Here is an 18,163-nt window from a genome sequence, read left to right as displayed (position 1 = left end):
TCTCTCTTTAGACTGCATTTTAGGAGACGGGATCGTGTCTACCAACTCTGTTGTGTTGTACTTTCCAAGGCTAAATACAGTGCTCTTTGCCTAGTAAGCTCTCAAGAAATATCACTGATCGATTGATTTATTTTACCGAGGAGGAAACTGAGGCACAGAGAATGTAGTGTCTTGCCTAAGGTGACACAGCAGACCACTGGTAAGCCTGGATAAGAACCCATGTCTTCTGTCTCCCGACCTCAACTCTTTCAACTTGACCATGCTGCTTTTGGTAGGGAGGAAAGGATTGGCAGGGAGAATAGTTTACAATTATTTCCTCTACTAAATTCCTCCATAAATTCCTAGAGCGAATTTATTATACACACTACTAATATAAACCCCATGACAACAGCAATAATTTCCTGAGCATTAATGAAAATCTGAAAGGAACTAGAAGCATTCGATCAATCATTCAATCATATTTATTGGATGCTTACTGTGCAGAGAACTGTACTAAGTGCTTGGGAGAATACACTAAAACACAGGTGATAGACATGTTCCCTGTTCCTACTGGGTGGAACTTCTCACTGACCTCCCTACCCCGTCTGTACCCATTCCAGTCCTTATTTCACTCTGTTACTGCAATCATTTAAAAAAATAAGAAAGATAAATTCAGTCCACATCTCCCTCGTCCACAAGAACGTCCAGCGTTGCATGACCACCTTCATATCAAAGAGAGACTCCTTATCATTCTCTGGAAAACATCAAATCAGCTGGCCCCCTACCTTACCTCAATGATTTCCTACTACAACCAAAGCTGCCCACTTGGTTGTACTTCTAGGCTTCAAGGCTCTCCACCACCTTGCCCCCTCCTACCTCTACTCCCTTCTCTCTTTCTACCGCCCACCCCGCACGCTCCGCTCCTCTGCCGCCCACCTCCTCACCGTCCCCCGTTCTCGCCTATCCCGCCGTCGACCCCTGGGCCACGTCCTCCCGCTGTCCCGGAGCGCCCTCCCTCCTCACCTCCGCCAAACTCTCTTTCCCCCTTCAAAACCCTATTGAGAGCTCACCTCCTCCAGGAGGCCTTCCCAGTCTGAGCACCCCTTCTCCCTCTACTCCCTCTACTGCCCCCCCTTCACCTCTCTGCAGCTAAACCCTCTTTTCCCCCCTTTCCCTCTGCTCCTCCCCCTCTCCCTTCCCATCCCCTCAGCACTGTACTCGTCCGCTCAACTGTATATATCTTCATTACCCTATTTATTCTGTTAATGAGATGTACATCACCTTGATTCTATTTATTTGCTATCGTTTTTATTGAGATGTTCATCCCCTCGATTCTATTTATTTCTATTGTTCTGGTCTGTCCATCTCCCCAGATTAGACTGTAAGCCCGTCAAAGGGCAGGGGTTGTCTCTATCTGTTACCGATTTGTACATTCCAAGCACTTAGTTCAGTGCTCTGCACATAGTAAGCTCTCAATAAATACTATTGAATGAATGAATTTATTGCTATTGTTCTTGTCTGTCCGTCTCCCGCGATTAGACTGTAAGCCAGTGGGCAGGGACTGGCTGTTACCGATTTGTACATTTCAAGCGCTTAGAACAGTGCTCTGCACATAGTAAGTGCTCAATAAATACTATTGAATAATTATTGTACATTATCTTAACTATCCCGCTATCATCCCCTTGCCCGTGTCCTTTCTCTGACCTGGAGCTCTCTCCCACTTCATATAGACAACCACTTTCCCTGTCTCCCAAAGCTTTATTAAAATCACCTCTCCCTTCTCAGTCTTTTTTGCAGGCTCCTCCTCTGCCTCCTACCTTCTAACTGTGGGGGTTCCTCAAGGTAGTGTTCTGGGGTCCTCTTCTATTCTCCATCGAAATTCACCCTCTTGGAAAGCTCAATAGCTCTCATGGCTTTAACTTCATTCATTAATTAATTCATTCATTCATTCATTCATTCATTCATTCAATAATAATGTTGGTATTTGTTAAGCGCTTACTATGTGCAGAGCACTGTTCTAAGTGCCGGGGTAGACACAAGGGAATCAGGTTGTCCCACGTGGGGCTCACAGATGAGGTGACTGAGGCCCAGAGAAGTGAAGTGACTTGCCCACAGTCACACAGCTGACAAGTGGCAGAGCTGGGATGCGAACTCATGACCTCTGACACCGAACCCCAGGTTCTTTCCACTGAGCCACGCTGCTTCCCGTGGCTCAATAGTATTTATCAATATTGAATAGTATTCAATAGTATTTATTGAGTACTTACTGTGTGCAAAGCACTATACTAAATGCTCGAAAGAGTACAATACGACAACAAGCATATTCCCTGCCCACAACAAGCCCACAGTCTAGAGGGGGAGGTAGACATCAATAGACACATATGAATAAATAAATAAATAAATAAATAAATAAATAAATAAATAAATAAATAAATAAATAAATAAATAAATTACAGACATGTATGCAAGTTCGGTGGGGATGGGAGGGAGGATGAATGAAGGAGCGAGTCAGGATGACACAGAAGGGAGTGGGAGAGGAGGACAGAAGGGCTCAGTCAGGGAAGGATCCTTAGAGGATATGAGCCTTCGATAAGGTTTTGAAGTGGAGGAGAGGAATTCAACTACCATCTTTTTCCGGATCACTCCCAAATTTACCTCTCCAACCCTGACCACTCTCCTATGCAGTCTTGCCTTTTCTCCTGGATGTCCTCCTGGCACTTCAAACTAAATATGTCCAAAGTAGAACTCTTCATCTTCCTACACAAACCCTGTCTTCCCCGTGCCTTTCCCAACACTGTAGACATCATTATCCTACCTGTCTCAAATGTTTGTAACTTTGGCATTCTCTTCAACTCATATCTCTCAATCAATCCACATATCCAGTCTGTCACCAAATCCTGTGGGTTCAACCTTCACAACATCACTAAATTACTCCCCCCTCCGTGCTACATCCAAACTGCTACAGATCAAAGCACTTATCAAATGTCGCCCAGACTACGACATGGACCTTCTCACTGACCACCCTACCTCAGGTTTCTCCCCTGATTCCACTGCATATGTCACTCAGCTGCCCAGAACGTATTTCTAAAAAATATTTCCCCACTCCTCAAGAATCTTCAGCGTTTGCCCTTCTGCTTCTGCACTGCAGGGGAGAAGCATTCAATCAGCTTACCCCTTCTTAGAAGCAGCATGGCTTAGAGGAAAGAGCACGGGCTTGAGAGCCAGAGGTTGTGGGTTCCAATCCCGGCTCCACCGCTCGTCAGCTGTGTGACTTGGGGCAAGTCACTGAGTTTCTCTGTGCCTCAGTTATCTCATCTATAAAATGGGGATTAAGACTGTGAGCCCCATGTGGGATAACCAGTTTACCTTGTAACTACCCCAGTGCTTAGAACAGTGCTTGGCAGTTAAAAAATATTACTATTATTACCTTCTCTCTCTGATTTCCTACTATGGTCCTCAAGTTGCATATTTGCTCCTCTATATCTCCACCTTGTCTATCTCACCACCGACTCCTTTCCTCTAAGGGGAAACTCCCTCTCACTCCATATACTACAAAACACTACTCTCTCTACTTTAAAAGCCTTATTCAAATCACATCTCCTCCAGGAGGCCTTCTGCAGTTAAGCACTCTTTTCTCCAACCTAGAGAAGCAGTGTGGCTCAGAGGAAAGAGCATGGGGTTGGGAGTCAGAGGTTGTGGGTTCTAATCCTGGCTCTTCCACTTATCAGCTGTGCGACTTTGGTCAAGTCACTCAACTTCTCGGGATCTCATTTATCTCATCTGTAAAATGGGGATTAAGACTGTGAGCTCCTCGTGGGACAACCTGATGATCTTGTATCTATCCCAGGGTTTAGAACAGGGCTCTGCACATAGTAAGCGCTTAACAAATACCATTATCATTATTACTCCTCTCCATTCTGCATCTCCTATGCACTTAGATCTGTAGTCTTCAATCACTCGATAGTCACAAGCCCTCAGTCTGACAGCAGTCATGTACATATCCTTAATGTATTTTTTTATATTAATGTCTCTCTCTCCCTGTAGATAGAGAAGCAGCGTGGCTCAGCGAAAAGAGCAAGGGCTTTGGAGTCAGAGGTCATGAGTTCGAATCCCTGCTCTGCCAGTTGTCAGCTGTGTGACTGTGGGCAAGTCACTTAACTTCTCTGTGCCTCAATTACCTCATCTGGAAAATGGGAATGAAGACTGGGAGCCCCACGTGGGACAACCTGATTCCCCTCTGTCTACCCCAGCGCTTAGAACAGTGCTCTGCACATAGTAAGCGCTTAACAAATACCAACATTATTAAACTCTTCGAGGATAAGGATTATGTCTACCAACTCTGTTGTATTGATCACTCCCTCAATCAATCGATGGTACTTATTGAGCACTAACTAAATACCATTTATGAACTGATTGTTCCAGCCTTCCATCCATCCACCTATCCATCCATCTGTTCATCTCTCAAGTTGTTTTCTATATCAAGTTCCCTCAAAAGTCTTTCAATTTGTCTTGGTGATGACTTTGGGGTTGTCATAGGCTGATGGAGCTGTCTTCTACCTAATGCAAGAGTTCATTCAGTAGTATTTATTGAGCGCTTACTATGTGCAGAGCACTGTACTAAGCGCTTGGAATGTACAAATTGGTAACAGAGACAGTCCCTGCCCTTTGATGGGCTTGAGTTAGGGGAGTTAAGAGTTAGGGGAGTTAAGAGTTAGGGGAGAGAGGGGAAGAGGAGGAGGGACAACAGGATAGAATAGGGAGAGGGAGCTGGATAAACAAGAAATCCTTGTGCTATCAGGTTTCCCCAGAGAAGAAAGGCAGAGCTGGCCCTGAGGGAGAAAGCTCAGCTCAGGTAGAAAGGGGATGGGGGAGAAGGAGGGCTCCCATAGAGTGGGGGAAGAAGCATAGTGGTAAAAGCCCTCAGGCACTGATGGGGAATTTCCACTGGTGACTAGCAAAAATGTGGATCTTAATTAGAAAGGGAGAAAAAAAAATGCAGACCACTTGGGTTCCTTTTATTTTTTGTCCCTTAGATTATAGGGTTGGTTTTTTTTTTGTTTTTTTTTCCAAACCACACGACACTGTTTCAGCGGAGCAAGTAGCTTGCCCTAGCTATTCAAGGCCACAGTCCCAAATGCTTCCCTCCCAGGGCAATAAATTTAATAGGCTGCATCAAGCAAAGGCCATGAATGCAAACTATGTTAGATAAAAAGAATCTGCAGCACAAGGAATTTTGCCTATTTCATAAGAAGCCATTCACAGCTATTCAACCCCACCCTTTGCACTTACATAATTCAATGTTATCCTCGGTCTTTATATACCTATGCAGATTATATCCGTACAATTCTTTGTATATTAAATTACCTTTTCAGCTATTTAATAAATGAGTCAAAAATATTTATTGTGCACTTACCCTGTGTAGAACACTGTACAAACACCTGGGAGTGTATATGGGATACAAACTGTGTCCAACCTGATTAGCTTATATCTACCCCGATGCTTAGTATGGTGCCTGGCACATAGTGAGGGCTTAACAGATGCCATAAAAAACATCAATAATACACCTGATTCCTGACCTCAAGGAACTTTTAATATCCTGATACGTTTGTACTACTTCCAGTCTTCAAATAGGAAGGACAACAACAATAATAATAATAATAATAATAATGATGATGACATTTATTAAGCACTTACTATGTGCAAAGCACTGTTCTAAGCACTGGGGAGGATACAAGGTGATCAGGTTGTCCCACAGGTGATCAGGGGCTCACAGTCTTCATCCCCATTTTACAGATGAGGTAACAGAGGCACAGAGAAGTGAAGTGACTTGCCCAAAGTCACACAGCTGACAAGCGGCGGATCCGGGATTTGAACCCATAACCTCTGACTCCCCAGCAAGTGCTCTTTCCACTGAGCCACACTGCTTCTCATAATAATAATAATATGATGACATAACATAATAACATAACATAATAAATAATAGTAATACTTGATAAGCATTGACTGTGTGCCAAGCACCACACTAAGAGCTGAGGTAAATAGAAGATAATCAGGTCACAGTCCCTCTCCCACAAGAGGTTCACTCATTCATTTTCATATTTATTGAGTGCTTACTGTGTACAAAGCACTGTACTAAGCATTTGGGAGAGTACAATACAACAACAAAGAGATGAGGTTCATGTCCTAAGGGGGAGGGAGAATAGGTATTTCATCCCACTTTTCAGGTAAGGAAACTGGGACACAGAAGAGTTAAGTGACTCGGGCAAAATCGCATAGCAGGCAAGTGGTGGCTCCAGGATTAGAACCCAGGTCTCCTGCTTCTCGGGTCCTTGCTCTTTCTACTGAGCGACATTGCTTATATATTCCTTGCTGTATCATTTTTTTACTTCCTGTTCCCACTGTTTGTTAATCATTTTTGCATATCTGTCCACCCTATTAAGCACCTTGTGGGCAGGGATCACGTCTTGTGCTCCTCTTGTACTTTCCCAAGTGCATCACACTCCACAGATGCCCAATAAATCCCCCTGATCATAAAATAAAATAAATCCAGGAAGCCAAGGTAGATGTCATGACTATCAACTCTGTCGTATTATTCTCTCCCAAGCACCTCATACAGTGCTTGTTCATTCCAAGCGCTTAGTACAGTGCTCTGCGCTCAATAAATACTATTGAATGAATGAATGAATGAATGAATGAATGAATGCTTCAAATAGAGTTAGCGCTCAATAAATACCATCAATTGATTGATTGAATATCATATGTAGGCCAACTATATAACCATTAAACTAAATGCCAGGTAAGGATTCCTCTCCACAGATTTTTTAACCTAAGGTAGGATTGGTGTGAACAGACTAGCCAGTGATTTAGAGAAGCAGTAGGGTGTAGTTGATACAGCCCAGACCTGGGAGTCAGAAGGTCATGGGTTCTAATCCTGGCTTCCCCACTTGTCGTATGTTTGATACTGGGCAAGTCACTTCCCTTCACGTCCCTCAGTTACCTTATCTGTAAACGGGAACTAAGACTGTGAGCCCCACATGGGACAGAGACTGTGTCTGACTTGATTTGCTCAGTACAGCGCTTAGTACAGTGCCTGGCATATAGTAAGCATTTAATACCACAATTATTATCATTACCTGCAGAGAGCAGAAAGTCTGAGTAAACGGCTTCATTCTGACCAGGTAAGATGCGACGATGATGGCAGATGAGTAGTGAGTACAGTAATGACACCGGACTGTAAGATCTCCTGTAGATCAGACACAAAGAGGTAGATTTCAAGAGTTTTATTCACTCGTTTTGCATCGAAGGCGAGGATACACCACAGCTCTTACTTACCAGGAAAGAACAAGCAACATGAACTGACATATTAAGAAATCATAAGAAAAACCATCAGGGAAAACATGAATTCTACATGATTTTAACTAGTTGGTAGCAATTGTTATTCCAGAATTTCAAGAGACATCATATGCCAGTGGTAAATGAGCACCATTTTAGAAATCAGGAAACTGAGGCAACCAGAGGTTTAGGGAGGTGTCTTAAAAGTCAGTTGGTGTGACTAGAACAAAGCCCAGGTCGCATGATGTTCAGGGCCAGTTCTCTGGACCTTCAGAAGCAGCGTGGCCTGGTGGTTAGAGTACAGGCCTGGAGTCAGAATGAAGACTGTGAAGTCAGGATGAAGATTGTGAGCCCCATGTGGAACAGGGACTTTGTCCAACCCAATTTGCTTGTATCCACTCCAGCCTTAATATACAGCACCTAGGAAGCCCTTAACAAATATCAGTATTGTCATTATCATTATTATTTGTATTATTATTATTATTATTCATCCCTGCTCCTCTCCAACACAAAAATGGAATATCGGGGCACAAGTGGGGATGAATCAGTCATTGAAGATTGAGCACTGATGAAAGCAAGGAAGCTTCATGCCTTGCCAGACCAGAGTGCTCAATTGGTGGAGAGAGGAATTCTGGATAAGTGGTACCCAGTATTATGGTGGTTTCCACAATTCTTCCAACAGGCCCACTATTCTTCTGCCCAGGCCATTCCCTCAGTGGAATTGGTATGGCCTAGTGAAAAGAGCATGGGCCCTGGAGGGGTTTGAGGACCTGAATACTAATCCTGGTTCCACCATTTGCCTGCTGTAAGACCTAGGGAAAGTCACTTATATTATCTGTTAATCATCTAGTATAGTGTTTTGTGTAGAGTAGGTGTTCAAAAAATACGAATGGCTGAATGAATGAATCTGTGCCTCAGTTTCCTTATGGCTTAGTGGAAAGATCCCAGGCTTGGGAGTCAGAGGTGGTGGGTTCTAATACCAGTTCTGCCACTTGTCTGCCGTGTGACCTTTAGCAGGTCTCTTCACTTCTCTGTGCCTCAGAAACCTCATCTGTAAAATCGGCATTAAGACTGTGAGCCCCACGTGGGAAAACCTGCTTACCTTGTATCTACCCCAGTGCTGAGAACAGTGCTTGGAACACAGTAAGTGCTTAACTAATACCACTTTTATTATTATTATCTATAAAATGGGGATTCATTAACTGTTCTCTTGTTTACGTAGACTATGAGCCCTGTGTGGGTCAGGGACTGTGCCTGACTAGATTAACTTGTATTAACTATCACTTGGCACATAGTAAGAGCTTAACAAATACCACAATTATTACTATTATTATTGCCATTATTATTTGGTAGGGAACATGTCTACCAACTCTGTTATGTTGTACTCTCCCAAGTGCCTAGTATAGCACTTATGTATATATCTGTAAAATTATTTATTTGTATTGATGTCTGCCTCCACACCTCTAGACTCGTGATTTCATTGTGGGGAGGGACTGTCACTGTTTATTATTGTATTGTTCTTTCTCAAGCACTTCATTCACACGCTTACTGTGTATGTGTACTGTATATGCTCTGCACACAGTAAGCGCTTAATAAATACGATTGAATGAGGTGCTCTGTAGACAGTAAGTGCTCAGTATATACAAGTGATTGATATTCTGGAATGGCGCCTAGAGATTGTTGCCGCACCACTTCTGACTTGTATCTTCTTTTGCTGGGAACAGACCGCTGAAGGTGGGGATGAATACGATTATGGTTGGTTACTCACATTAATTTTATTCTAACTTCTATATTGGGAGACAGGGCCTCGAACTGATTATGCCAATTTCAACGAAAGTACTTGTCAGCTAAAGTTTCAACCCAATGCACTAGAACTTGTATTAGACCACAAATGAAGCATATTCTCCTACATTTATCTCTACTGCAGGATGAGGTGGCTTCGTGGTTGTCCTCAATCACTTAGCAATCTGGTAGCTGGAACTGAGCTTTGGAACTGTTCGGTTACTAGGTAGTGTCTGCTAGGTTTCACAAAATGTTACCTGCCATATTGATTTGTGGCAAAGTTGGGGATGATTCCATCAATATAGGCAGGCAATAATAATAATAATAATAAAAATGAAGGTATTTGTGTAGCACTTACTATGCGCCAAGTACTTTTCTAGGCGCTAGAGTAGAATCTAGGTATTTAGGTTGTCCCACTTGAGGTTCACAGTCTTAATCCCCATTTTACAGATGAGGTAAATGAAGCACAAAGATAATAATAATAATAATAATAATGTTGGCATTTGTTAAGAATTTACTATGTGCCAAGCACTGTTTGAAGGACTGGGAGAGATACAAGGTAATCAGGTTGTCTCACGTAGGGGTCACAGTCTTCATCCCCACTGTATAGATGAGGTGACTGAAGCACAGAGATGTGAAGTGACTTGCCCAAAGTCACACAGCTGGCAAGTGGCAGAGCTGGGATTAGAACCCATGACCTCTGACTCCCAAGCCCGTGATCTTTCCACGGAGTCATGCTGCTTCTCAAGCATGTGAAGTGACTTGCCCAAAGTCACACAGCTGATGAGTAGCAGAGCTGGGATTAGTACCCAGCTGGGATTATGTTGTCTTGTTTTTGTCCGTCTGTCTCCCCCAATTGGACTGTAAACCCGTCATTGGGCAGGGATTGTCTCTATCTGTTGCCAAACTGTACATTCCAAGCACTTAGTACAGTGCTCTGCACACAGTAAGCGCTCAATAAATACTATTGAATGAATGAATGAACCCACGACCTCTGACTCCCAAGCCCGGGCTCTTTCCACTGAGCCATGCTGCTTCTCTATAAAGCCATTCCATCCCACACTCCACATTAAGCATCGTTTCCTTGTCCATATAACTAGACTACTCACATTTCTTCATTAGATTCCAATTCGCAGGGCTTTAACGTATGAAACCAGATTCCACTCACCTTCACTTTTTTCAACTTCTTTATACCTCTGCGTGAACTTCAATTTCCTTTCTTTGGTCTGGGCCCCCATAGGCTTCGAGAGGTCTCGAAACGTCCTGGGATTCATGAGGTTCAATGTCTGGAAAGCAGATGTGCCAATTGATACTCCCCACGAAGACCTGCTGGTGCCCTACAGCAAACTCAGGGAGGTTATGCTGCTTTGTTTTATTGTCCCGTTATTATTTTATTGTCATTTGTTTTGACCCCCGCTGGTGATTAACCAGTTTGCATCTTGGTCTACTCAGGTTTTATGTCTGAGGAGTTAGTGACCCCACAAGACCTAAGAAGAGAGGGACAGGGAAGGAGAAGAGCAAGAAATTCCAAATGACCAGAATCATTTTGGGGATGATCCAAATTAAAAAATTAAAAAAATAATGACCAGATGTTTGAGCAAAAGTGTTTTTAAAATTGTTCTTGTAACAGCGCTTGGACATATGGTATAAAATGAGGAGGATTTCATTGATTTATTGATTCAGTTGATCTCTGATATGAAGTTTGTTCCTTTGCCAGAGTTTTTGTGGAGGCAAGGAAACCCATCAGTGAGAGCTGGACCACAATTAACCTGCGGAGAAGCTCCGTTCACTTGGGCAGTAGTGTGAAAGGGAAATACTTTACCTTGATAGCATCTTACCTTTGAGGTATAATCAGCGAGAATCCAAGGGAACACAGGATACTGCATATAATCATTATAAGTCCGGCCAGCCAGGGTGTTTAAGTACATGAGGTATTCAAAATTACTGATATCTCTTTTCTGCCATGTTAAAAAAAAATCATTTGGATCCTTGACAATTGTTACTGTGCCCCATTTCAAGAGATAAAGCCTTCTTTACCAATTAACTAAATGAAATAAAAAATTCTCATTGCCCTCTGAATGGATGAAAATAAAGCTTCTGATTAAAAGGAAAGAATGAGGAGAGACTTATTTCCAAATCATACAGTGAAATATTTATGTAATCTTCCAGTTCTATAAGCTTTCAAAAAATACCCTTTATAATAATAATGATAATAATAATGTTGGTATTTGTTAAGCGCTTACTACGTGCCGAGCACTGTTCTAAGCACTGGGGGAGATACAGGGGAATCAGGTTGTCCCACGTGAGGCTCACAGTTAATCCCCATTTTACAGATGAGGTAACTGAGGCCCAGAGAAGTGAAGTGACTTGCCCACAGTCACACAGCTGACAAGTGGCAGAGCTGGGATTCGAACCCATGACCTCTGACTCCAAAGCCCATGCTCTTTCCACTGAGCCACGCTGCTTCTCTAAATAATAATGTTGGTATTTGGTAAGCGCTTACTATGTGCAGAGCACTGTTCTAAGTGCTGGGGGAGATACAGGGTTATCAGGTTGTCCCACGTGGGGCTCACAGTCTTCATCCCCATATTACAGATGTGGTAACTGAGGCATAGAGAAGTGAAGTGGCTCGCTCACAGTCACACAGCTGACAAGTGGCCGAGCTGGGATTGGAACCCGTGACCTCGGACTCCCAAGCCCGGGCTCTTTCCACTATGCTGTGGTGGATACAAACAGATTGGATTGGACATAGTCCTTGTCCCACATGGGTTCACAATCTTAATCTCCATTTTACCGATGAGGTAACTGAGGCACAGAGACGTGAAGTGAGGGGACACAGCAGACAAGTGGCAGAGTCAGGGTTAGAACCCATGACCCATATTCTTTCCACTAAGCCGTGCTGCTTCGACTGTAATATCACAGATTTAAGGACTATCTCTAAGACCTCACAAGTATCTCTTGACTTCTCTGTGCCTCCGTTTCCTTCTAGGTTTTACCTCTCCGCCTCTCTTTCAAAGAGTCGTAAATAGCAATCAACCACGTTTGAATGTTAACACAAGAAGCAGGTTATGGCAGTGTCGCTTAAAGGATACAACACGGTCCTGGGAGTCAGAAGGACCTGGGTTCTAATCCTGAATTTGACACACATCTGCTGTGTGACCTTAGGCAAGTCACTTAACTTCTCGGGTCCTCGATTACTTCTTATGTAAAATAATAATAATAACTGTGGTATTTAAGCGCTTCCTGTGTGCCAAGCACTGTTTTAAACGTTGGGGTAGATACAGCGTAATCAGGTTGTCCCATGTGGGGCTCACAGTCTTAATCCCCATTTTACAGATGAGGTAACTGAGGCCCAGAGAAGTTAACTGACATGTCCAAAGTCACACAGCTGACCCGTGGCAGAGGTGGTTTTAGAACCCACGACCTCTGACTCCCAAGCCCGCGTTCTTGCCACTCAGCCACGTTGTTTCTCTAAAATGGGGATTAAGAATGTGAGTTCCACATGGGACAGGGTCTATGTCCAACCTGATTAAGTTGTATTCTCCTCGGTGTTTAGAACAGTGCTTGGCACAAAGTAAGCACTTTACAAGTACTATTATCATTATTATTATGAATTAAATTCATCCCCTCTCAATCAAATATATAGGGAAAAGAGGTCGGATGTGGGTAGGGCAGGGGCCTCCATACACCCTTGAAGGGTCAAGAGGAAGAGAACGCTACAGTGCTCTGTTCACTGGAAGCGCTCAATAAATATAACTGAATGAAGAGACGGAAAAGGCATTGCCCTCTTCAGTGCACACACTTTGCCCGTGTATTTTTTTTTTTTGGCATCCTCACATGGATCTACTCGATGGAAGTAGATATCTAACACCGTTTGGATATGTAGCGGAGGAGGAAACACTTGCAATACTTCTGCCCTTGAGAGAAAAGCCGTTTAAGAGGGGCAGGGCCTCGGTGAACTTCAGAACATGGGAAGAGCTTGGATCGCCACTGTTGAACGCTGAACAACCTGGGGACTTAGAAGCTTGTCAACAGGTCTGCTCTGGTTGTATTAAATCTCTCCTCTTGTGCCCGTCGTCATGTCACCACTTCAGTTCCCTTATAAATCCCCTGAGGGTCAGGGACCGGGTCTTGTTCAACATTTATTGCATTTTTTTCCCACTGTGCTCGATGAAAACCACGGATTGAATGAGTGGATGAATCAAGTTTCGAAGGCACAGATCAACCTCCCCTTTGTAAACTGGCCTAAAACATGCTCGGCCCCCTAACTCGTTTTACAAACGATTCATGCGCCCAGAATCATCACGGAAAAGAATTGTGCTGGGTCTAAAATGGACCTCCTCAAGGGTGAACTGGTTTTCTCCCCCACAAACTCTTCGGTGGGCACCAGTTGGATTTTTTCAGTGTTGAACTGTTATTTTTTCCCCTACAAACTCCTGGAAGTCATCCACCAATGGTACTGAAGTCACTGTACCTGCCATTTCTGCAGCATCGTCTTTTCCGTGCCCGGGACTTTCCTGCAAGACACACAGAGGTTAATGATCACCACATGTCAAAGCCACCAAAGGTTCACAGAGAAAGAAATGATCCTGTGACTTTCATTGTCCTACTAATAATAATAATGATGGCATTTGTTAAGTGCTTACTATGTGCCACGCACTGTTTTAAGCATTGGGATAGATACAGGGTTATCATGTGGGGCTCACAGTCTTAGTCCCCATTTTACAGATGAGGTACCTCAGGCACAGAGAAGTTAAGTGACTTGCCCAAAGTCACACCACTGACGAGTGGCAGAGTGGGATTTGAACACATGACTTCAGACTCCCAAGCCCATGCTCTTTCCGCTACGCCACCTGCCATTGTTTTCTCCCATGAACCACCTCTAGCCATCCTCCTTGATTGATTCTCTTATGGTAAATACTCCCATCCCCACAGGGTACTAATCCCAGCTCCGCCACTTGTCTCCTGTGTAACCTCGGGCAAGTCACTTAACTTCTCTGTGCCTCAGTTACTTCATCTGTAAGATGGGGATTAAGACTGTGAACCCTAAGTGGGAAAGTCCAACCTGATTGGTTTGAATCTACCTCAGTGCTTAGAACAGTGCTTGACACACAGTAATTGCTTAACAAATACCTTAATTATTATCATTATTACCTTCATCTTTCTTTGCTCCACATCTCTCTCTCTCTCTCTCTCTCTCCACTCTCTATTTCCCAGAGGAAGTCCAGCAGAAAGCAGTACCAGGTCATTTTCCTGAAACCGGTTTGCTACAGAGAATCCCGGGGGGGTCCTAGATGGTGTTGCCATAGTACAGCCCCAGGGACAAATGCATAACTTCCCCAGTATCAAAAGCAGAAATCTAGGCACCATTTCCCTTGGGAATCCCCCCCAACACACATTAATTCATTCAATCATATTTATTGAGCACTTACTGTGTCTGGAGCACTGTGGTAAAAGCTTGGGAGAGTACAATACAACGACAAACAGAATGACCATGAAACCCCAGGATATGAGGTTGCTTTTCTCAGTTGATCATGACTCTTTGAATGAACATATTAAAGGCCTAGATAAATCAATCAGTCGACGACACTTACTGAGAATTCACTACATGCAGAGCACTGTACTAACAGCTTGGGAGAGTACGATTGGAGAAGCAGCATGGGCATAGTGGATAGAGCACGGGGCTGGGAGTCAGAAGATCATGGGTTCTACTCGTGGCTCACCACTTGCCTGCTCTGTGACCTTGGGCAAGTCACTTTGCTTCTCTGAGCCTCAGTTTCCTAGTCTATAAAATGGGGATTGAGACTGTGAGCCCTGCGTGGGACAGGAATGGTTTCCAACCTGATTAGCTTGTCTCCACCCCAGTGCTTTGTACAATGCCTGGCACATAGTAAGCACTTAACTATCATAATTATAGCAATACAACAGAATTAGCAGATACAGTCCCAGCCCTTAATGAGCTCACAATCTAGCGGAGGAGCAGACATTAATATGACTAAATGAGTAATTGATAATATATAATTTAAATATATGCACTATGTCCCTCTCCCCCTCTAGATTGTGAGCTCACGGTGGGCAGGGAATGTGTCTGTTGTTGTGTTGTACTTTCATAAGCGATTAGTAGAGTTCCCTATGTACAGTAAGCGCTCAATAGATATGATTGATTGAATGAAGTGCTGTGGGGTTGGGGGTGGGGTGAATAAGAAATGCCCACAAGTCACAGATCCAAAGACATAGACGACATATATGGGAAAGCGAGCTGGGGAAAAGAGGGCTCAACTGGGGAAGGCCTCTTTGAGGAGATGTGACCTTGATAATGTTTTGAAGAAGGATTTAGTGGTGTTCCGGCATTTTCATGGTATGTGGCACCTATCTATAAAACCCCATCAGTATTCTTGTATCTCTTGCCTTGGCCTTTTTCTGAATGACTCATGTTCAGATGACCGACCGCAGAGCTTATCCACAGGTCTAAACTCAGTGGCCAAGTCTAAGTTGGTTTGTGGCAATTTCTGGATGTCCAATGTCTTTCTCCCAGGCACAGCCATGTTTACACAGTGCGGTAGGAGTCCATGACCTAATGACCATAGGAGAAGTTTGATAGCAACAGTTCTCACAAATGAAAGTGCCATTTGCATCTGATTGGAAAGAGCTGGCTATTCTTAGCCTTGTATCCTGCTTAGTTTGCAAAAGAGAAGGGCCCAGAAAGCCCAAAGAGGAAATGGGATATCATTTAAGAGCAAGGAGTGGTAAGGGGAAACCCCATATGTTTATTATTCTTTCCCAGATTTGGTTCATTTAATCCATGGCTTTATTTTGAGGTTCAGAGACCTTGGCTCCCAAATAACTGTTCTATTTTTATTTAACATTTGTCTAGCACTTTCTAACATCAGAGTACTTCACAGTGATTTATTGGTCATTCTTCGCTATAGCCCTGTAGCCCAGATGTTTTTAGATCTCTGTTTTTGGAGGAGGAAACTAAGCTACACAGACCGGCTGAGTTGAACCCAGCTAGATATGGAATTCATATAGGTTTTGTGACTTCCAAACTAGAAATACGGAGGGGAGAGTGGGGCCGTGGTTTTTACAGCCACCAGCTAAATCTTAAAAATTAATTTGTTGTGTTAAGTGTGGAGCAGTCTACAATTAGAGATATGGGAATACCTATTATAAGAAGGCATCACCTCTAATGGGGACTGTAATGTAATAATGTTAATGATAATGTTGGTATTTGTTAAGCGCTTACTAGGTGCCGAGCACTGTTCTAAGCGCTGGGGGAGATACAGGGTTATCAGGTTGCCCCACGTGGGGCTCACACACTTTTAATCCCCATTTTACAGATGAGGGAACTTAGGCACAGAGAAGTTAAGTGACTTGCCCACAGTCACACAGCTGACAAGTGGCAGAGCCGGGAGTCGAACCCGTGACCTCTGACTCCGAAGCCCAGGCTTTTTCCACTGAGCCACGCTGCTTCTAGTGTGGTAGATACTTTCTTATTTTTCCACCTTCAAAGCTTTACTAAAAGTCTCCCTTCTCCAGAAAGCCTTCCTTCATTAACTCTCAAATCCCACTGACTTAACATTCACCCTTAGAAGTTCATTCCTTCATTCATTCAAATATATTTATTGAGCACTTACTGTACGCAGAGCACTGTACTAAGTGCTTGGGAGAGTAAAATAGAACAATAAACAGACACGTTCCCTTCCCACAATGAGCTTACAGTCTAGAAGTTACGTATTTTCCCTCACCTTTGTCATTTATGTATATCTGTACCATTTCTAACAGTTTTGTGCTTATATTTACCCATCCTTAGAATATATGTACGTACGCACTGTATATCAATGTAGGTATCTATTCTATGTAACAATCTCTGTATGCTTTTTATGTAGTCCATTCATTCATTCAATCGTATTTACTGAGCACATACTGTGTGCAGAGCATTGTACTAAATGTTTGGAAAGTACAATACAGCAGTATAAAGAGACAATCCCTGGCCACAACAGGTTCACAGTCTGGTGGGGGGAAGCTGTGGGGTGGGGGAGTGCAAAGGGCGAGTCGAGGTGACGACGCAGAAGGGAGGAGAAGCTGATGCAGAGGGAGCTTAGTCTCTGTAGGCCTCTTGGAGGAGGTGAGCCTTCAGTAGGGCTTTGAAGGGGGAAAGAGTGATTGTTTGGTGGATTTGAGGAGGGAGGGCATTCCAGGCCAGTGGTAGGACGTGGGCCAGGGGTCAGCGGCGAGACAGGCACTCTTTAGTTTTGTGGCCCAGAGTCGTAGTATTTCCAATTTTAATCTTGGTCTTCCTCCCACCCCCACTGTTTAGAAGTAATATGTGATCATTCCCAACTAAATGGCAAGCTTCTTGAGGGCCGGGACCACGCATTCTCTATTCAGTAGTGGCAGAATAAATACCGTTGATTGATCGTCCATTAGGAGAAGATTCTGACTTCAATAATTTCAACGCAATTTCCTCCCACCAGTTTGGGAGAATGGGTTGGGAAAAGATAAAATGTGCTGGTCTGTTTATGTTTTCGTATCTACAATCAAAGATGGTGTCGCCTTAATGAATCACTTTAGTTGTGCAATGAGGATCACTGTCTCTCCTTCTGACATAAAGAATCTAGAATTCTGAGGACCATTGTTTATGACCCCAATGTATCAGAACATTAGGGATGTTCAAAGTTCCATTTCCCCACTCCCTGGTTTATCACCCACCACCTAGGTTCGTCTTTCCCTTATTTTTTTTTTTTATGAGCTACCTGAAAGAATCCAAATCTTGACAACGATCCTGAGAATATCTCTGGCTGAACCTCTGGAGGTGAGTGGATAGTAATAGGGGAATTTTGAGGAGAAAAGAGCTTATTTATGGCCAGAATGCAGGATTGGCTTGGGAATCTCCCTAAATCCAGAAGATGTGTTCTGATTTATAAAATGAACCAGGAAATCTTTCATGGGGATCCAGCCTGTCATTTTGACACAGTCCCAAACTCTCTGGTGTCTTCAATTCTAACCCAAGAGTAGCATTTATTGTGAGAAAATGGGAAATGCTGGGAACTCTGAATTGTCATTCCAGGAG

At 43.5% G+C, this 18,163-nt stretch overlaps 2 protein-coding genes across 5 annotated transcripts in view; one reads left to right on the top strand and one right to left on the bottom strand.

Moving 5' to 3' along the window:
- The window catches only part of WDFY4 (WDFY family member 4), a 404,782-nt gene that overhangs the window by 75,785 nt on the left and 310,834 nt on the right, over window positions 1-18,163 (bottom strand). For all 3 annotated transcript variants that reach the window (XM_029060697.2, XM_029060700.2, XM_029060698.2), the window contains exons 48-51: window positions 13,568-13,610; window positions 10,932-11,051; window positions 10,262-10,379; window positions 7,113-7,222 (exon numbers count right to left, since the gene is read on the bottom strand). In XM_029060697.2, the coding sequence (XP_028916530.1) occupies window positions 7,113-7,222; window positions 10,262-10,379; window positions 10,932-11,051; window positions 13,568-13,610 (391 nt within the window). The remainder of the gene's footprint in view (window positions 1-7,112; window positions 7,223-10,261; window positions 10,380-10,931; window positions 11,052-13,567; window positions 13,611-18,163) is intronic.
- The window catches only part of LRRC18 (leucine rich repeat containing 18), a 37,576-nt gene continuing 37,186 nt past the window's right edge, over window positions 17,774-18,163 (top strand). Inside the window, exon 1 of one of the 2 annotated variants that reach the window (XM_029060703.2) lies at window positions 17,774-17,905. The gene's annotated coding sequence lies outside the window, so the exon portion shown is untranslated. The remainder of the gene's footprint in view (window positions 17,906-18,163) is intronic. The other variant, XM_029060702.2, reaches the window with a different exon arrangement.

The sequence above is a fragment of the Ornithorhynchus anatinus genome, chromosome 3 (genome assembly GCF_004115215.2).
Source record: "Ornithorhynchus anatinus isolate Pmale09 chromosome 3, mOrnAna1.pri.v4, whole genome shotgun sequence".
Taxonomy (NCBI): Eukaryota; Metazoa; Chordata; class Mammalia; order Monotremata; family Ornithorhynchidae; genus Ornithorhynchus; species Ornithorhynchus anatinus.
The sequence above is the reverse complement of the archived record's forward strand: the minus strand, read 5'-3'. Positions and strand labels throughout refer to the sequence as shown.